Source organism: Colius striatus, chromosome 4, assembly GCF_028858725.1.
Source record: "Colius striatus isolate bColStr4 chromosome 4, bColStr4.1.hap1, whole genome shotgun sequence".
Taxonomy (NCBI): Eukaryota; Metazoa; Chordata; class Aves; order Coliiformes; family Coliidae; genus Colius; species Colius striatus.
In genome coordinates, this window is record NC_084762.1 from 56,239,929 (window position 1) to 56,261,853 (window position 21,925).

Below are 21,925 nucleotides of genomic sequence, written 5' to 3' on the forward strand. Positions count from 1 at the left end.
AAAAAATCAAAAGACGATAGAATTAGAGAGATGTATGTTAATCTCAGGATGCAGTTGGCATTACATTTTTAACTGTTTATTGTCATCCATAAGGTGAGAGGCTCAGATAGAATATAGTGAGCCTTCAACTTGCCAAGCATGACAACTGAAACAAATGACATTGTTTCACAATGCAGCCGTAATTCAGCAAAGGGTTCGTTTTTTGTATGCGTCATATTGCAATTTCTAATTAGACCTTCTTTGCTCAAGCCACCGGCTTCCTGGGTAGTCTGTCAACCTGCCAGAAACTCTGACTCACCAAGGATTTAAAGTGTGAGTTATGCCACAGAACTCCATCCGAGGGCTCACAAACCCCATGGTGCCTGCATGCATCAGCTGGTCAGGGGCCAGAATGGGGAGCAGAGCCATCACTGAGCTGACTCTGATGCATTAAAATCTGGCATTCAGTCATTTACTGGAAAACATCTCCTTCTTTCTAATATTTAATTCCATCTCAAAGATTATTTCTCTTTAAGCTTCCTCTTCCTTAGAAGTAACAATGATGTGATACAGAGGACTGGAAAATTGTGTGTGGAGACAGCAGAAGCTCATTTCCAGACTTCCCAACACTTCAGAGTAGAGGCTGACTGAAAGAAATACTGAAGCTGAGAGTTTTGGCAGAGCATACATCTGGGATTGGCTAACTCTGAGAAAGTACATCACCCGAGAAAATAACCATAGAGTGCTGAAATAATTACCAAAGTACTAAGCAGAGCCATCAAGAGTAAAGAGTTCTGGCTGCACCGAGATGTAAGCCAGGTCTAACCACTATTGTAACTTCTCAAGCATTAGCCCTAACATAATGCAATCACAGCTTTTAGCAGAAGACCCTGAGGGAACTTAATCCTACAGCAAAAGGCTAAGGGAAATCCTGTGCTACCGAACAGTTAAATTTTGACAGTATGAATGGCATGGCATTGGGAAGAACTTCTCAATGTGACTTTCACACTTGAGTTTACACAAAATAAATTCTACTGGCGAATTAACACATTGCTACTAACGGTAATGACAAATCTCTGCAGGTAGAACTAGTTAGTTAATGTTCTGTGGACCCATCTATGGTTAGTTTTACATGTTTGAAGACTCTAGTTTATTCTGCCTCTCATAAACATTGAACCTACATTTTTTATCTATTACTAATAAATCCATTAAGAAAAGTTACTTACACCTGTAAGAAACTGATGTTGAAAGAACACACATATACTGAAAAGTTCAACAAAGCCATTTCCCATTATATCTTTGGCATTATGTTAAATGCAAAATTTGGTGACTTAAAATGCATCTTTTAATATTTAACTTTTTTAAACGTTTTAATTTCTTTATTAGGGAATAAGATAAAGCAAATACTAGAATACTGCTGATATATGAAGAGAATTTAAGTTCAACTAAAGTCCCTGGAAACTCATTTTACTCCTGTAAATATCTCCTCTCCCATAAAAGTCTATCCGTCTTCAAAGAGATTTGCAACAAGTGTACTTCCATGTCAATGAAAATAGTTGGAAATGTCTTCTTTCTGTTTGAATTGCTCCCTAATTCACTATGAATCAGCTCCATTCAATGGTTGAGAAACTAACAACAGAAGTGAGTGGCAAACACTAAAATAGATTAGTACCTGTGAGCCACCATATGAACGTGTATGACCTGTCCTTGGGTAAGGAGCAGAAGTTCAGGTATGAGGCCCAGTAATCTGTTCTAACACTCTAAAGCAAAGCAGACCCCAAAAGAGCTAATATGTGCATTATCATAGAATCATAGAATCATAGAATGGTAGGGGTTGGAAGGGACCTTTAGAGATCATCTAGTCCAACCCCCCTGCAGAAGCAGGGTCACCTAGATAAGGTTGCATAGGAACATGTCCAGATGGGTCTTGAAAACCTCCAAGGAAGGAGACTCCACAACCCCCCTGGGCAGCCTGTGCCACTGCTCCCTTGCCCTCACAGTGCAATAGTTTTTTCTTATGTTTAAGTGGAACTTTTTATGTTCCAGCTTCATCCCATTACCCCTTGTCCTGTTGCTAGATACAATAGAAAAAAGGGATGTCCCAACCTCCTGACACTGACCCTTTAGATATTTATAAATGTTAATGAGATCTCCCCTCAGTCTCCTCCAGACTAAACAGCCCCAGTTCCCGCAGCCTTTCCTCATATCTCCTCATTATATCACTCATTGCAGCGTGACTGCAAGAATGTTGGAATACAGTGTTATTAAAGTGCAGATATGTGTTCTATATTACCTTTCTTATAGTTCTGTTCTTAATGCAGTCAACGGAAGAAAATTATAAAAAAGAAAAAAGTGTCACACAAGTTTTTTGTAATAATAAAATACAATACTACTAACAACAACAACAACAACAGGTTTCTTCATTTACACAGAAGCAAAATTAGGAAAATATGCTAACTAGTCAAGTCTGCAGAAAGGGAGAGGCTGGAGTCTAAGAAACATACAAAGGGGCAATATTAAATAGCAAGGTTACTCTCAGACAAAGCCATTCATTTCTGCTCTAGAATAAAAGAAAACTACTGCATGCTGGATAGACTTCACTCCTAAAAGTTTATGGATAACTTATACAGACAATACAAAAATTTTCAGTGAAACCTAACAAAGAGATTTTTTTTCTATACGAGTAGCTGATATCAATACCAATTTAATGTTTACCTTGTGACATCAATACTTATTTAGTATTTACCTTGTATGTTACAAGCAAAGGTACCACTATATGGGATAATTGTATTAAATACAGAGTTCTTACGTAGTTTTATGTGGCATAATTTTTGGATCAGAAACAAGACCCAGACCAAATACTGGCATGCCTTACTAGATTGTCAAGATGCTCACATTTTGCTTTCCATCCATCCTTGTAAGGTTGAATTAACTGGTACAAAGTAAGGCAGTAGTGGGGACTGAGAGTAATGTCACAGATACGCAAATGCAGAGCAAGCTACTCTGATAACTGAGGGAATTTTCTTTCACACATGAGGAATGCACGATTGAGTTTCTTCTAGGCAGAGGAATGTGTTCAGTCTGTGTCTCTGAGTTCTTAAAGTGCCTCAACTTTAAGCCCTGCTTCAACAAAGTCCAAACATTTGTTTATGCAGCTCTGTCTCGTGCAGCTGGACATCAGCCCACATTCATTATTCAGGGAGGAAGTAGAAGATTACTCCTATTTTACCAATTCTGAGAGAACTTTAGGCCTCCAAGTTGCCCACCTGTTTCAGGATTTAGGTGGTTGTGTACATGTGCAATGATGCAGATGTTCCTGCCTATAGAGCTAGGTAGAGTTGCCTACAAATACCAAGCACTGGAGGATGCACAAGTTAAGTGGCTTTGTTTACCTAAACTTTTGTGCTAGGGATACTTTTATACATTGATGCTCTTATAAAGTACTGTCACTGTGTAACATTGATGTTGAAATAAATAGCCACATTAAATAAGGTGTTAGTTGATGGCGACCGTCTTGTGAAGGATGGAGCAAGATCATCCCTTCCAAAGAGTTTACACTATGCCAGCATTATAAACCTGCCCCTGTTCAAGTGTTGTTGCTAAGATTTACAAAACCACCTGTGACCATAGTCCTAGAGAGGGCTTAGGGGAGTCACGTCCACTCACTGGTCTGAGAAACAATTGTACTTCCTGGCAGAGTGACTAGGAGCTGGATTCAAAGGCCAGGGGTGTTAACAGGTGTTTTGATCATGATGAACCCATCGAGAACCACCTTGGTACACTTACTGATACTTTATTCCCTTTTCTCTGCCAAGTAAGGCAGTATATTTTAATCCCAATTGTCAAGCCTATACCTCCATAGGTTCTGCCTAGGCCTTGATGATTCAGCACAGTGTATTTAACATCTCACGCACATGCTTTGTGCCTCAAGCAAAAGGGCAGAGATTTTTAGAAGGGCTGCTTGCCACTGGGCAAAAGAAATACCAAGTGGGGATTTGGGGCAGGAAACAGCCTTTCTATTTTTTCAACTCTCCTGGGAGCACTGTCCAACTTCCACCCTAGTTCACCCCTCTGAACAGACCTAGGGAAACTCTCTGCTGCTAAGCAACAGCAAGTTCTCCTTATGTACAAGAATGGCAGCTTTCTGCTCTAACAAACACCTTCCCCTGGCACCAACGGCACTGTAGCCATGTTCTCCCATTGCAGTAGCAGTGGCTTTTGCCTGAGCAGCATCATCGCTCGTGGAAAGGGTTTTCTTCACACTGTATGGCCTTCAATTCCTCTCTGTCCATTTGATGTCAAGAGAATGGTAGCCAGCTAAAAATTGGGGAAAGATATTTTGGGAAGGGCTGGGCCTCGATGAAAAAATGGAGGCCTGACTAGGATGGGGCAGAAAGCATCGCTAGAGAAACGGGAAGCAGAGCCCAAAAGGATGTAGTTTCTCCCTATTCCTATTCTGGGCTCATGCTCTCTAGTAGAGTGGCCTTCTCTCCGCGGGACGATGGCACTCAGCAAGGAGGGGGAAGGCCGTGCTGCGCCGCCGCTTGCAGATGGAGCGGCCCCGCGGAGCCGCAGCAGAGGGAGGCGCGGGCCGGGTTCAGGACCCTGGACAGGGACAGGGAAGCATCGGAGAGTGGCTGTCGAGGCAGGGGGAGGAGGACGCTCGTTGCGTGTAGGTTGTAAGCGAACAGCCTCCTCCCAGTGCTTCCTGGCACTATGGCCAGAGCTGTACTCCACGGGGCACTGGCTCGGTACGAGAAGTCTTCTCCAGTCCTCACGTAAAGGGCCAGGTTAGAAAAGTTAAAAGCACAGAGCGCGCCTGCAGGGGGGTGAGGGGCAGCCCCGAGCACTCAGGGACAGACCGGTGTGGGGTTCATGTCTGACACTCCTCGGACTGGCACCGTGGTGCAGGGGTTCCGCTCAGGGTTTGGCTGTGCAGGGCGCCCGCCTGCCTCCCCCGGTAATGCTTATTTTGTGTTTCTTTCTCTCTCTCTCTCTCCCCGCCCCGTCCCTCCGCTCCCACACCTCCCCCGCACGCCGCAGCCTCCAAGGCCCGCCGGGCCCCTCGCCCCGCTGTCAGCTCTGCTCTCCAGCCCCTTCCTGCGGCCGCAGCTCCCCGCTCGCTGGCCCTGCCCGCGCTTCGTCTCGGCGCCCCATCGAGACGCCCCGGGGCCCCGCTGCGGCCCCGCCGGCTTGGCCGCGCTGCTAGCCGGGAGTGGGGCGGCCGCCCGCTGCCCGCTCGCCGCCCTACTGCAGGGCCGCTGGGCTGAGCCGCCGCCGCCGGCCCCCGCCCCGGCCCCAGCGCCGCCGCCGCCCAGACGCCTCCCCCCGGAGCGCCGGAGATGCCCGGCGTGCCACGGAGCCGCGTCGCCGCAGCCCCGCGCTGCCCCCGAGCCGCCCGGCGCTGTGAGTACCGCTAGCGGGGCCCCGTCCGCCCCCTTCCTCCTCCTCCTCCTCCTCACACCGGGGAAGCCGCTGTCCGCCCACGTGCCCGCAGCCGGCACCGGCATGAGAGTCTCGGGGGCACTGGGTGAGCTCCCCCGGCTGAGAGCCCCGAGTTCCACGGGCAAAGCCCAGCGCTCCCCGGCTGCAATTCCCATGCTCCCCGGGTGCGCTGGCTCCAGCAAGGCGGCTTCTGCGGCTGCCGCGCTCCGCGCCTGGTGCGCGGGTAGGAAGGGTGTAGCCCCGACGGCAGGGCTGCCCGCCAGGGCTCCCAGGAACCGAGAGCCCCGCTCCGAACCGGGAATGCGCGGGGAGTTCGTACCCCCGATCAGTCTCAATTTCGCGGGAAGACGTGGCTCTCTGCCCGGGGACAGCGGTGACACAAGCCAGTCGCAGCCGTCCGGTTAGCCCCTGTCCCGCCATGGATGCGCCGCGCCCTCCCGGCAGACAGCATTTGTGACAGCCGAGGGAGCCCGCGGTACCGGGACGTTACCGGCGAGATCGTCCCCAAAACGCGGCCGTGCTGGTAAGGGCGCTGCAGAGAGAGGGCCGCCCCGGGGGAGCGGGAAGAGAGCCGAACCCGGCGGCCCCCGCCCGCCGTCCTGCGCGGAGCTGGTCACACACCTTCCCCTGGGCCGCGCGGAGCGGCTGCCTCAGCCGGGTACCACCGTGACCCGCTGGAATGGGAGAACTAGCCCGCGAGCCCGGCGACGGCGAGCTGCGTGCCGCTGGGAGTCAGGGGAAGGCAGGGAAAATGTATCCCTGCAGATACTTAAAATGCAAGCGTGCTCTAATCCCGGGTTTACCAGTACGGCTCTCATTTAAAGCCTCTATGAACATTCAAGCACCAGTACCGAGCCCCGCGGCGGCACCGCCGCCTCTTCAAGCCCTTCCCACCGCCCTCCCTCGAGCGCGCACACACACACGCGCTCACGCTCGCACGCCCTCACGCCGGTTTCTCTGGCGTTGCTGTCCCCGGCGCCGGCCCCATGGCTCCCCCCGCGCCCGCCCCAGCCCGCCGCCGCGCTGCGGGCGCTGCGGCAGCGACTCCCGTTGCGAACCGCCCCTGAGCCGCAGCGGCGCCCTGCGCTCGCCTCGCCGGGGGCGGCCCGGCGCCAGCCCACCCCGTCGTGCCGGCACCAAGGAGGGGACGGGAGCGCGGTCTGCCGCCCTCGGTCCGGCCAGCTCCGGTTCTGGCCGCAGCGAGCAAAGCCCACCCGCGTCCGCGACGGGCACCGTGAGACGAGCCTGCGAGGGCCGGGCGCATGCGCGCAGCTGGCGAGCCGCCGTCCCCGGGCGCTCAGCCCGCCGCTACCGGAGGGGAAGCGGGCGAGGACTCCCGGCGGGGCCCCGCCGCCGACACCGTAAGTACCGCTCGGTCCCGCCTGGCGGCCGCCAGACACCACGGACCCGCGCCTCGGACAGGCGCGGACTCGTCGCCGGCAGCTGCTGCTGAAGTGGCCGCTCTGGGTGCAGTGGGACGGGACGGGAGCGGCCGCGCTGCCGGCACCGGTTCCCGCCGTCCGGGCACGCGAGGAACCGCGTCCGCCCTCCCCGGGCGTAGCCGGAGGGAACCGGCGCAAAAGGCGCTTCCCGCGAGCTCCCGGAGGGCTGGGAGCGCTCCGTCCCTCCCACTGGGTAGCACTTGAAGCCCCTCGCCCCGGGAGCGAGGGAAGACCCCCATCCCCGCGGACCCGCCTTGCCCCCGCTTTCCAGGGAGGGATCACGCCTCGCTCCGCGCCGCCTCCCTCGCCTCGGCGCAGGTAACACCTCGACTCGTCCCCCGCCGTGCGCTCAGGGACCCATCTTCCTCTTTTCATGAGTGCTGATGAAAATAAGGTAGCATCCATCCCTCTGCCCCGTCAGTGGAGACCCGCAGCATGTCGCTTCTCGAGGCCCTTGGGTCCCCCGCGGAGTTAGAGAGGAGTAGCAACCAGAGAGCGTTTCCCATCAGACAGGTTCTTCCAGTATCAGTCTGCCCATCTGTGAATGCCTGAGTAAGAGAAAGAGCTCTTCCTGAGCTCTGCCATTAGTGACCATCAACAGGTAAGAAAAAGCAGGTAATGAAAATTGGACGCAACTGCAGAAAGTGAAATAAGATTATCCTTGTACATGCCAGTGAGAATTACAGTAATTTAATGCCAATGTAATTTAATTGATGCAACCATTCCATTATTTCATTTTTGCTGTTGAAAAATGTAAGATCAAAACTTTTCATGTGCTCTGGTTGGTGTGAGCGAGGAGTGACCTCTGTGCCCATTGCACACACAATCAGCCTCTGAGCCAGTCGTTCTGTGAAGCCACGTGCTGAGGGGCCCGTTACATCACTGCGCTACCACGGGACTGAGAACCACCAACTGATAGTAATTTCAGTGCTTTGTTGAGTCAAACTATCAGTTGGGAGAGCCCTTGTTGTAGTCAGGTTAACATTGGGAGCATTCTGTTAAAGTTAGGAGTGTCTTTCTAAACTAAGAGCATGTTCAAGCCCACTGAATGTAAATTTAGCGCTCTCCGAGATGAGAAGATAGTAACTTTACTTCCCCTTTAAGTTCTTATCTCCCCCCATCAATACTTTTTTTTGGTGGTTTTACATTGTATCCTAAAATAGTTACTTGTGGAAGCATCCCCTCAGCTGTTACACACGTCTCTGTCCTGTGGAAAGAGCAGGGCAAACTTTTCAGAAGCAGTAGTGATGTTTGAGGGCTCTGCTTTAAAGCATCAGAAAGGAGGTTACAGAGTTCAAGGTGCTTGGGTCTCTTGGAGCACAGGTCACAAGTTGAACCTGAATCATAGGCAGCTAGCAGTGCTCAGACACTTCTAAACATTCACCACATCTTTTTGTCAGTAGGAAAAGTTATGCAAGGAGGCAGCGGGTCTGAGAAATACTGCGGAGATCTCCTCACATTCAGAAGCGGGAGTAGTCATCAACACTCATAAGTACCTAAAGGGTAGATGTCAGGAGGATGGGGTGACATTTATTTCTGTAGTGACCAGTAGCAGGACAAAGGGTAATGGACATGAGCTGGAACAGAAAAAGTTCCACTTAAAGTTCTTTCCTGTGAGGGTGAGGGGGATCTGGCACAGGCTGTGCCTAAGGAGGTTGTGGAGTCTATGGAGATTTTAAATACCCACCTGGACACATTCCTGTGTGACCTGATCTGGGTTAACCTGCTTTAGCAGGAGGTTGGACTAGATGATCTCTAGAGGTTCCTTCCAACCCCTACCATTCTGTGTTTCTATGACTCCGGTCTTAGCTAGAGTCTCCTAGACCGCCCCTGAACTTTCTGTTTATAAGCATGTTTCAAACTTTGTCATAGCAAAGAAGTCCAGAAAGTGTCATGACGGAAGTGGCGGTATGCCAGGTCACATTCTGACCTGATATCAGCTTTAAGTTGATGGTGGCAATACTCCTCCAGGCTAACACTGTGCCATTTGGCACGGGAGCTGAGCTTGCCACGCAAAGGTAGCTACCTCAGTCAGTGCCTTCCCTGCCAGCCCAGCCAGAGCCTGATTGTAGTACAACCCCAAGTGAGTTGCGACAATCGGAATCAATAGGAAACAGTATGTGAATCGCTATTTAATGTGCTCCAGGGTGAGTCATCCCAATTCAAACCGTCTTTCCGAGCAGTACACTGTCAGTCAGCTCTTTGCACAGCTCGATGTGAGTCAGATCTCAGCACCGAGTACAATATGAAATGAGTCACCAACTAATACAGCACCATGTGACTCCGGTACCCAGTGCGAGTTGTCAGGGCTTCTGTGTGATATGAGTCACTTCATAGTACAGTAAAACGGGCTTTTTGGAGACCATTCATAATTAAGCACAACGCAACCAAGCGCTCAGTAGGAGATGATGGGAGCAAGCAGAGCAACCTGCTATGTGCACTGGTTTCACTGTTTGCATAGTAAAGACATTTGTAAAACATTAGGATGAGTGATTTTTAAAATTTCGTTTATACTTTTCATTTTTTAAGTGAGCTGCAGAAAAATAACCAAGGAGCAAATACTTTGTCTGACATTAAAACCAGACAAAGCAAAGTCCCAACAAAGGAGAAGCCTAAGGTTTGGCAGGGTTTTTTTAGGTTTTGCTTCTGAGAAAGTTGATCAGCCAGTGTGAACTGACATACATCCACTGAGGCTGACTCCAGCTGTCACAGCTGACAGGGCAAGAGATGCTGACAGCCTGTGCTGTGCAGAGAAGGACTTGATGCTGATTAATCTTAATTGCGGTTTGTAATGACCTGGTTTGTGAAGGGACTCAGCATGGGATGAATTTACATCTATGCTTGCATTTGCACCACTCCACCGTCATAGCACCATCATAAATAGCTGGGGGGAGTGACAGGTTGCTTGTGGTGCCTTTTCTATGCAACTGGTAAAAGATTTCTGTCATGTCTTTCTTATACTACAGGAGAAGTAATAACAGAGAGTGACAGTTGCATGTTAGAGTAATATTTTCAGTGAAATCTCTTGTGATAAAACCCAAAGTAAAGAAATACTTTACAGAGGAAAAAACGCCAAACAAAACAAAACCTCACACCCACAAAAACACCACTGAAACCCAAGTAACTACATTTCTTAACAGGAAAGTCAGATTTTACTCAGACTTCAGTGCAGGGGTTTTTTTTTAAACAGTTGGCTGATCTGGTAGCCTGATGCACCACACTGAATACCAATGAAAAAGGAGCAGAAGAGATCTAAGCCCTTGGAAGAAGAACTCAGTTACAGGTGACACGATCAAGGCACCACTACCTGTTACTATGTGGGTGTGATACACTTTCAGCCATTCCTTTTGATATGTAAAGCAATACTTTAATCTGGATAGATGAAACAGGTAAAGGCACTCAATTTCTGGATATTTTACATAAAAACATTCCAGAATTATTATTTAAACTCATAGGAGAATACTACTTTCCTTTGCAATTTTATCCATTTGAGCCTTTGACAGCCTCGGGTGCAGCAATGACATAAGAAACTGCTTTACTCCGTGCCAGTCTCCTCTCTGTTAATGTCTGTCTTGCATCCGTAACTCTCAGCCGCCTCAGTTACCTCACCACAAGATGCTAAATCTGCAATAATGCCACAAAAACAACTTTCGAAGAGCTCTCGCTCTAACTCACGAAGCAGGCAACCCGATAACTATGCCTTAAGGCATGTGCATATGTGTGGGTGAGTTCATTAACATGTATTATAATTCTTCTCTATCTAAAATAGTACACTGCTTGATGCAGAAAGCCTGCATGTCAGATTTGTCAATGAAGAGGAAGAAGCACGAGCATCAAGCTTCCCGTTCATATTTCATCTGACAATAAACCACCACAGGCTCCAGTGGGAGTATGTTGCAGCCTCAAATATTTCTATATTACTGAAATACAGATTCAGAGACTTACTTGGAGCTTGACTTCCGCTACAAGCCTCTAATGACATTAGCAGATAAGGACAGAATTGCTTTCTTGCAATTCACTGGTTATCATCGTTGCGAGGGGGTCCAAAGAGAGAGCAGCAAATGTAAGAGTTACACTACCTCACCTAAAGCTCACTGAAACTGATAGGCGATGTCATTGCTGTAACGGCCTTTGGATCAGGCCCAAAGTATTTACTGAAAAGCAACTGGACTACGATGATCCACATCTGTGCACTCTGTCCAACTGCCTAGTGTTAAAGCACAGGGCTTGGCAAGGTGGATACTTACTATGAAAACTTCATGCTGTGACCAGGCAGATCAGCCCTGAGACAAGTTCAAGCTCGCACATCTGCTTGATTGTAATATGTACAAGGAGGAAGCACTATGTCTAAGCCGTTATGTTTAAGTATTAGAAGTATTTGCACTTAGAATCCTAGAATCATAGAATGGTAGGGGTTGGAAGGGACCTTTAGAGATCATCTAGTCCAACCCCCCTGCAGAAGCAGGTTCACCTAGATCAGGTCGCACAGGAACATGTCCAGATGGGTCTTGAAGACCTCCAAGGAAGGAGACTTCACAACCTCCCTGGGCAGCCTGTGCCACTGCTCCATCACCCTCAGTGAAATAGTTTTTTCTCATATTTAAGTGGAACTTTTTATGTTCCAGCTTCATCCCATTACCCCTTGTCCTGTTGCTAGATACAATAGAAAAAAGGGACACTCCTGACCTCCTGACACTGACCCTTTAGATATTTACAAATGTTTATAAGATCTCCCCTCAGTATCCTCTTCTCCAGACTAAACAGCCCCATTTCCCACAGCCTTTCCTCATATGAAAGATGTTCTATACCCCTGATCATGTTGGTGGCCCTGCGCTGGACTCTCTCCAGGACTTCCCTGTCCCTCTTGAGCTGAGGAGCCCAGAACTGGACACAGGACTCCAGATGAGGCCTCACCAGGGCAGAGTAGAGAGGGAGAAGATCCTCCCTTGACCTGCTGGCCACACTCTTCTTGATGCATCCCAGGATGCCATTGGCCTTCTTGGCCATGAGGGCGCATTGCTGGCTCATATTTCATGCTGAGAAAATGTCATTGTGCTTTTAGTATAAAATGAGGATAAAAGTATAAAACGATTGTCTACAGTGCTATGTTCCATGTATTCCTGTGGTTCTTTTTTTTGGTGAGGTTTAGGGTTTTTTAAATTTGGGGGTTTTAATTTGGGGTTTGGGTCTTTTTGACATTTGTTACTTAGACTTTAAGTAGTCTTCCTTTGGGAAGGCTATTTTCTTGGTAGCCCACCTTTCTGTTGAGAGATTAGCAAATACTATAAATGTTACAACTAAGCTGTATATCATCTGAGGTGCTTTTAACTATGGAGATAGTTTTCATTCCTGACTTTCATGCTCCTTTGTCTTTATAAGGTTACATACAGAACGGCCTCATAATCTGAATGGCTCTCTTAAGGCATACAGTAGTTTTTCCACCATTGACAAAAACAGCTTTTCAGATGCTTGTTTAAATCCCTGAACTTTTTTCTTTAATTACTTATTAACATTGAATAATATGAATGTGCACTCTTTATACAAAACACAGATGCTATCCAGCAGGATGAGAAGTAAGAACGTGTGCCATAATTTTTACTTTGTTTTTTGCGCATTGCTTTTCAGGGACTTTTTTATAAGGGACTACATTTGTTCTTATATAGAGAAGGACCTCTTGTCTCCCTGGGTGTTCCTGAAACTCTCTACTTAGGCCAGAATCTCCATAGGTTCTCTATAGAGTCAAGTACCAAAGACTTGAGAATTGCCAAAGGGCAGGGAGGGGTTAATTGCTGCTTATGGTCCCAGACTAAACAGACCAGGCTACTCAGCTTAGGGAAGAAAACAGAAAATAATTGAATCCACCACCAACTAAAACATAACCATAAAACCCCAACACATAACAAACAGAAAACAACACAGGGTGGCACAATGATGAAAGTCCTACCAGCCCTTTAAGACCACGTTCTTCCCACTCCTCCTCTCTTCCCAGGGCTCAGAGCCATGATCCCAGTGTTTTTATCTCCTCCCCCACTGAACGGCCCAGGGAGGCAAGGAGTGGGGGTTTCAGTCAGTCTATTCCTGATGGCTTCTGCCGTTTGTCTCTCCTCAGGGCAGGTGGGCTCCACATCAGTCCTCCCTGCACCTCTGTGGGGTACCTCACACACACGGCAGCCCTGCATGGGCTGCTCCGACATGTGTTCATCCCAAAGGCTGCAGCTCCTCTCTGCCTCTTGTGTGGGTCTGCTCTGTGGCACACAGGCTCTCCAGCACGGCCTGCACCATGGCCACCTCCTCACACAGTCTTTCGCCTGTCTGGGCGCACTTACCCGGTGGCTCTCAGTCCTGCCATTGCCCTGCATGGGTTGCAGGGGCACAGCTGCCTTCTCGCCCTGGGCTGCAGAGGAGTCTCTGGTCTGGTGCTCCTCCTTCCTTTCTCCTTCTCTGACTGTGAGGTCTGCATGGTCACCTCCATCCTGTACCACTCTTCCCTCTCCTCCCAAGCACTTCAGTTTCCCATCCTTAAACAGTGATGGCAGAGGTGCCAGATTGGCCCAGCCGGGCTGGAGATGGGTCTGAACCCAAGAGCCAGGGGAAAGTCTGATTACTCTTTACCGGGTCTTCACTGCAGCCCCCTCCCCCTGTTACCAAGCAAAAGTGGCTCCTTGCTAAACCATGACAAGGTTGCAGGTAGTCAGAGGAGTAGTGTAAGTAGCCAGTCACTTGCAAATAGAAGAAACTTCCCATAGATGCAGAAATGATCCTGTAGAACAGTCTTTTGTTCACAGCATAGGTAGTTAGGAGATGTTTTGTATGTAGCTCAAGATAATCCCTAGAGATGGATCGTGCATGTGCTGGTCCCAAGGAGGATGGGTCAGCCTGAAGAACTACAAAGTAACGCATAATTCCAATACCACCACTACAATGACCTCTGCAACAGAAACTCCTGTTACTATCTGGACACTGACTGACTGTCCTGGTCAAGGATTTGATTCCTCACACTGACTTCATATTAGCAAAATCAGATCCTACCGAGTACCTAAGAACCAGCAGAAAATCACCTTTTAGTCCTCCCCTATCCACATGAACCAGAAAGTCATACTTTTCTATTAAATTATGGCTACCCAACCACTTACCAAGCAGACAAAGGTGCCTTTGATAGTCAAATTGGACATAGATACATTTCTTTAGAGGTCCCTTCCAACTGCTGCCATTCTGTAATGCATGTTATATCAGCAATTGGCTAAAACTATCCTTGGGCTGGGGTTAAACAATGCTGCAGACAGCAGAAGTTGCAGTCCTTCGGTTAAAGGTATCTCACTTCATTCCTTTAGTAGTCTAAAAATACTTTTGGATTCTTTAGAAAGCATGTACAAGGTAACAGTCCATCTCCAGTTTTTAAACTTCCCTATATTTTCTTCTCCAACCCATTTTCAAACAAGGCACATAGGTGCTCCAGATGGCAGAGACAGGGAGGGCAGACCTCAGTTCTCAAAGTGCAGATGGCATCCAGCACACAGGGCTCCCACAGTTTGTTACTCCTCATAGCACCTTCTGAGACGTCTGGAAATCTGAGAAGATAAAGGAGACACAGGGTGTCTAGAGCAGTGAAACTTCCATTTTGGTGTGAGGGAGATAACCTAGAGAAAGAAAAGCAATTTTTGATTGGCTTATTCTTCCTCAGCGAGGCAAATTTTTGGGTATGGATAGCTCTTGTAGTACAACCACCCAGTAGGGCAATAGGAAATGAAACAAGAGACCCGAGAGTTATCTGAGGTTTTTGAAATACAGGTGTATGAGGGGATAAACCTGTCACAAACTAGGTTGATTAATCCTTCCACTGGAGTCAGGGAAAACTTCTCCTTTTGCATTTTCCTCTCTTGCCTTAAAGAGGCAACATAACCTTGCCTCGGTCTTGAAGAGGGAAAGCACTAGACCTCAGTGTGACTACTCAAGCGACTTAAAAAAAAAAATCCAACAAAAATGAAGCAGTAATTTGAGATTTTAGTCGTCCTGAACTTGAAAGGACCCCAATGACAGTAGAACAGAATCTCGTAGGTCTGATTCTTTAATTACTTAAGGAGATATATCTTAAAAAATCTAAACATACTTAAACATCCTTTGAAAAAAATAAGAACATCCATCTCTAAAATCACTTTGGAGTCAAAACAGTAAGATTTCTCTCAAAGAATAAATAAAAAGTATTAAATAAGAGCAGAAATAGAGAGCAATAGTTTATCTGCACTGATACACATTCACCCTCTACATTCTGTTAGTAAGATGGAAAAAGTAACTTTCAGTGATGAGATAAAACTCTCTCTGTAACCATATGAATGTGAATGCATTCAGGAAGCAGAAGGAGGATGTTTTTAAACAAAACAATTTGAAATTTTGAAGAAAGGCACTTCTTCTGCTTAGCACCACCTGATGTTTAGTCCAACCCAAGATATGAAGTGACTTTTCTCTGCAGCATAAATACAAATACCAGATTAGATACTCAGCCAGTGTAAGTCCCGTTGTCTTCATTGGCCACAGCAAAGTGATGTAGTTCTTCAGCAGCTGAAAACTTGACACACACACTACACGTAAGCAGCATTAATACTTCAAACCTGAAAGTATAAAAACTAGGATGGAATTTTCTGTCATCACGATGAGATCTTGATGTTCCAAAGAGAACATCCTCTTTGTTGATGAACATACTTCTATTCGATTGTCCAGGGAAATGAAACAGAAAATACTTGACACAGTCCCACAGAAAATCCATTTAAAACCAGACAGTAATTGTACACCATGCAAACTGAAAACCTTAGAAAGAACACTTCCATCTTGTTTTTATTTCAGAGTGTCAGCTGACCAAATAAGTAACTGTCCCGGGAGGCCAGCGTGACAACAAAGCTGTATTTAATGACTGCCATTTCCAAAGTGTACACCTGGTAAAAAGGAACAGAACATTTTGGCTGAAGGAAGAACATTTGCACTGGTGTTTACAGAAAATGCATCCACTTTATTCTTTTTTTTTTCTTCTAACTGCATTATAAAATTTCTCTACAGGGAAAAATCTGTCCAGTTCAACGCAGTTTCTTTCCTACTTCAATGCTATATTGACTAAAACACAGCCTCATGTCAGATTGGAGTGATCTACCTGACAGCAGCAGGTGTAGGCAGATGGCTGTACACCTTGTTTTCCCTCAGGAATGCACTCTTTAGTTGTGCAGCCAAAAAACAGCTCTGAACTATCCCCCACCCTTGAGTGCACTTACTTTTTTACATACTTCAGCCTTCTGGGCTCAAGCTCCAAAGTCTTCTAACAGATTGCTACAACTAATATTTTCCCTTCCTGGTTCTATATATGCATTTTTCAGCAACGTCATACTAGTGGTTGAAGAATACAGAGATCAATATTTAAGCATCACAGTCAGGTTGTGGGAACAAGTATAGGCCAACTCTATGTTACTTATGAAATGCAGCAGCTGAAAGGACAGCAAAATCCACATGCCTCTTACCCTGCTTTCCCACTCCACCACTTGTGAGTCTACTGAATGTATTCTCAACTAGGATATGGAAAGAAAAATAATTAGCTCAACCTAAGTATCAACCTATGTCATTTCTTTTAACAACTTTAAGGTAAGCCATTAGATCAAAGTGCTGTTGATGATTCAGTTTTTTCACTATGAAAGCAACCTGATCACCCACAATATCAGCCTAGAAAATAAGGAAAGCCCTGTTGCAAAATTAGCTGTCACAATTTCACTGGTTTTGGTTGAGGCTCTTTGGCCTAATACTATGGGCTAATAAACTTGAAGAGGTCACCAATCACTGGTACCATGTACTAAAGCAGTTGGAGCCACAGGCAAGTAATTCTTTTAACTAATACGCACTCTCACCATTGATGTGAAGAACACAGGCACTAGATTTTCTAATTGGTTTTACCAATTAGTCAGACCATCTGATGTCCCAAATTAACATTATTATTATTAATAATATTAAGACCTTTTTATTGGGAGGTCTAAAACCAAAATCCTCTCCCTTTTGCCCTGAGCACCTAGATTCTGAAGGCAAAAAAATAACTTTCATTCTCCCAAATCTGTAAGTTAGTCAAGCAATTGTTTAAATTGTTGCTAACATGGGTTGTAAAGAAGCAAGAAATTTTGTAAATCCATACAAATACTCTTTGCTAGAGTTGTTGATAAATCTATTGTCCATTCCTGCACACTGCACAACTCGAAGCAGTGATTCAAGCAGTTATCTGGAAAGGCTCATTACACAGCTATGGTAGCTGCAGCAAGAAGCAGTGACGTGTGATGGAGAACTTTGATGACCCATAGTGAAATTCTCGATATATTCTGGATATACTAGAGACAGCAGAAAGAAAAGTGCATGCATAACCTAAGGTTTTTCTGTTTGTGTCCCATGAGTGGCTCTGTCATTAGCTCACTGCGTGATCTGAAACAACTTGCTTCATCTTTGACTTTTTTCCCCATACACAGCTTATTTCCATACTTCCTTGTGTGCAGTCACACTCAAATAGTCTTAATACTCTTTAAGATACTTTTCTTTGAAAATGAATCCTTAGATGACTTGCACAAACTCAGTGCCTTTGCCTCTATTCCAGCCAAGAAGTAGTTTATGGGAGAGCGAAAACAGCACGGTAAACTTCTGGTAAACTTGTATCACCACACACAGCTGCAAAATTGCAGGATTTGTGTTTCCCTGATTTACGTTTGTGGTGGGTTTTTTTGATTCTTTTTCTTAAAAAAGCAAAAACATCTAGTCTACGAATATTTATATGAAGTTGTGACATATCCTTTAGGCAGAGCCCATGCCTGACTATGTGTTCAGGCCTCATATCTGACATGATACTGAATCAGTACAATCATGATTGGGATATACATTTGCAACAAATTGTGCTACAAACACGAACATTTTAACTTTGTGATCCTGGTTAGAGGAAGAACCCCAAAAATCTGGACTGTTTTGCTTTAGAACTGGAGCTGCATTGAAATAACAATAATAAAAAAAAAGGCAAGGAAGAATGAAGTTAGAAAAATAACACTGGGATGGATCACTTACTGTTTCATCTGTGAACCTGGACCAGCCTGACTAACTTTTATCTTACAGGTCTTAATAGTGCCTGTGCCAAAGGAATTTCTACAACTTTGTAATAGCCTGCACCACTACTCAGCTCTCTACTTTGCTATCCTGTAAAATTGTGCCTAGATTTAATTTAGCCTAAGATAGAGCATCATAATATTTTACTGACCAGAAGGATCAATATGCTTCTCAGTTCCCCTTTCTAGATTAACAGCTCAAACTTCTAAACTTCTTCCACTCAAATAATGCTTTCCAGACATTGTTAGATGTTTAAATAGATGCTGGATCTTTCTTGGAATGTGGTAGTCATAGTGCCTGCACAGAGGAGTAAATCCTGTACCTTACCACAGTATTCCTGCTAATACACCACAGAATGGCAATTACTTCATGATCCGCTCCAAACCTTTATTGAATGTACAATGTGTCAGCTGCCACAGGAAATACATCCGTGATAATCGCTGAACTGTAATTCAAATCTTGGGCATCTTTAAGCCAACAGATAGATTCCAGTCCTTTCTTGTTTCCCATTACTCTAATACAGCTCTGCTATCTTGAAAACATGTTTTATCAGCTAAAAATACCTTCTCCATATAAACTACTAAAACCTACTTGCTTATTCAGAGAAAAAAGTTGCTATACATCCACTAAATAAAAATTAAAATGCATCATTTAATCTGAAAGAAATGTCTTGAGTTTTTGTGTTGCTCAATCCTCCATCTTCCATAAACTGTGTGAGAAGTCATGCAATTACAAACATTCATAAAAAACTATAGCAACACAACACTTCTAAGTAAGGTGCATGATTCAGAAGTGAAGCACAGAATGCTGCTGGGCAGTTTTTGCTGTACAGCTACTTACATATCCTTCCCTTTATTGAAAGATGTCAAGGAACAATTCTGAAGAAGAGCCTGAAATTGTAACAGTGGATCCAGAAAGATCTCTTGAATTAATCACAGAATCTTAAGCACTGGAAGGGACCTTGAAAGATCGTCTAGTCCAACCCCCCTGCCAGAGCAGGACCTCCTAGAGTAGATCACACAGGAACTCGTCCAGGTGGGTTTTGAATGTCTCCAGAGAAGGAGACTCAACAATCCATCGGGGCAGCCTGTTCCAGTGCTCTGTCAACCTGACAGTGAAAAATTTTTTCCTTTTGTTTCTTTGGAACTTCTTATGTTCCAGCTTATACCCATTGCCCCTTGTCCTATCACTGGACATAATTGATAACAGTCTGGCTCCATTCTCCTGACACCTGCCCTTTACATATTTGTAAACATTAATGAGGTCACCCCTCAGTCTCCTCCAAGCTAAAGAATTAAGCCACAGTGGGATGAAGTGAGGAGGAAGAGTGTGTTCTTCCTACTTCCACCATCCTTTGCCTTTCTTCTTAGGAAAAAAGCAATCGGGAACCAGCTTTTCTACTCAGACCACTGTCAGTTCAACTGTAATATGGATTAGAGATAATCATATGTGAAGTGTCCAGAGAAAACATCTCAAAAGTAAGAGTGGATGGGTTAGGCTATATAAAACATGTATGTGAATCCAAGTTACACTTTTCTAATCAATAAGTCACTTACTGTCCAAAGCAGCATGAATTCTTGTTATAGTATCGTTCCATTAAGCTTTATATGCTAACATTTTCTAATTGAAACATGAAGATGCTCTAGTTAAAAAAGCATAGGTATCTATAGAGGAGGTCAATACTTAGGGCTTCATTCTGTTCCTGTGAATGTGCAACTCTGAAGGAAAGAAATCTGAATCTACAAACGTATCCTACATTTTATGTTTATTCTTTCACATTTTGAAACAAGAAAGGTTGAGAGGTTTTTGGTAGCTATGTTCTTTTTCTGACTTTCTATTTCTGGGCATTTAGGCATTGCTTGTCAGATTAGGTCTATAGAGTTACAAAATGGGTTATCATTTCTATCTGTGGTGTTGTTCTTACATTTTATTCCTTCTGCAAAACAGGTGCATCTTCTGCTCAGCATGGCATGCTTTTTTCTCTTGAGAGAGTGGGTGGTTCTCATAAAAACAAAAACTACTAAGCTCTATAAGAGAGAAACAAATTCAGCATTAAAAAAATCCAGCAAAATGTAATGCTGCACTCTGCTAAAGTCCTTGCTTCTCCTGACGCTTCTGTTGGGTCCGTGACACTGTCTGTGCACCTCTCCCCACCTCATGTCAAAATAGTATTTCTTAAATCTGGCTGAACATTTTAGAAAAGAAAGCAACTTTTAACCTTCCAGTATTCAGCACTGAATACTAGACTGGAAATGTAATCTGTTATCAATTTAAAAAAAAAAAAAGAATGCATCAGCTCGTTTTAATTCCCTGACAACTGTCTCAGCCTCAAGGTTCAGCAAACTGAAAAAAACCCTACACACAAAAGGGATCTAATGACACAAGAAGATGACCAGTTATGTATCCAAAAATCAAATACAATCAAAATGAAGAAAGACAGAAATGAAAGAAATGAAGTAATATTTGTACAAGCTGGTAATTCATCTATAAAGGACATCTGCCAGATACAGCACAACTCTCACCATAATAGGGAGAGCATTATTAAGTGCTGTAGAGCAAGTTTGAAGGGCAAAGATAGGTCAGACAGGGACAGGGACTTCAAGGGGACTTGCCTTTTCATTAACACCACTTCTCTGTGCAGTCTGCAGAATTCAGGCTCCAAAAAGGTTTCCTAGAACAGTGGAAAAACCACAGACACTAAAAACTGTTTCATGCCATCTTCAGTTAGGGGAGGTGACCAAAAACCTGCATATTAAGTATTAACATCCAATGGTGTTTTCTCCATAGAAGCACTTGATTTCTTCTTGTGAGAAAAACATTTTTTTTTTTTTTTAACTGTGGCAGTCAGGCCTAGAATGGACAGGTAAGCTTTGCTCCTTTGCTACAGGGTAACTTGCAGGTTTGAGCCATCCTCAGTACTCAAAGGCTGGTTTTTCAGGAGAGCTCAGATGTCTCACTGAGCCTGTGCATTGGCTAATGAAGAGAAAAAGAAAAGAAAGAGAGAAAAAAGAAAAAAAGAGCCTCTAACTACCTTTATTCTGTACCTTTTTCTTTAGGGCTGGCCTTGAAGTCAAAGCCTCAGGAAACCCTTTTCAACTCCTAGGCTTACAAACCACTGCGCTAAGAGCTGCAGCTCTCCAAGACCCCCTACTTCCACCTTTTGCTCTCTGCATCACCACTTTGTATTCCCACCCATGTGCAGAAATCATTAGCCCTCTACCTCCCATCACAGCACTCAAATAAAACCAGTGACTTGTCCAAAGGATTCAGCACCAAAGAGGTTCTGTGGGGAAACAAAAAAAATACAAACAAATCAAGCATTTAGTTTCCTTTGGAGCTGTGGCCTTCAGCACATCTTGGTAAGGCTTTTAAAGCAAACAAAAGGAAAAGGAGTGAGAAAGAGGTCGCTTACATCCCCCTCCTCTTGCTGTCTTGCAGCCCATGGGATCGGAGCGAATGGAGATACGCAAACAGCAGATGTCTGCCACCCAGGAGACCCCAGGCACGGCGCAGGCGCAGCTCGCTGCAGGGAATCGGGGTTCCAATGCCTGCTGCTTCTGTTGGTGCTGTTGCTGTAGCTGCTCGTGGTAACTCCTCTTATTCAAGCCTCTGGGGAACAGAGTAGCAGCGGTGGGAGGCAATAGCCAGTGTAGAGGACAATGTAAACCAAAGCAACCACCAGGGTAATTCTGCAGCTCAGGGACTAAGAGAGATAACTCTGCTGTAGTGCTGCATGCAGCCTGCTACTCCATTTACCCTTTTTCTTCTTGCCTTTGAAATAATGGATTTTATTTTTTTCTATATTTCTCTGTACTGTATCTCTATTGTACTTTTGTTGTCAATACTGTGTAATGGAAGGTCTATTTCATGGAGGACTGTTTCTCCTCAGGCTTGAGCTTCACTGGGGATTCCACGAAAAACAATATCAGAATATATCACAGCACAAATTCTGT

The 21,925-nt window shown here is 45.4% G+C and overlaps 1 protein-coding gene across 2 annotated transcripts in view; it reads left to right on the forward strand.

Annotated features, from left to right (window-relative positions):
• The window catches only part of RGS20 (regulator of G protein signaling 20), a 44,615-nt gene that overhangs the window by 14,157 nt on the left and 8,533 nt on the right, over positions 1-21,925 (forward strand). For both annotated transcript variants that reach the window (XM_061995465.1, XM_061995464.1), the window contains one exon: positions 21,411-21,559. In XM_061995465.1, the coding sequence (XP_061851449.1) occupies positions 21,411-21,559 (149 nt within the window). The remainder of the gene's footprint in view (positions 1-21,410; positions 21,560-21,925) is intronic.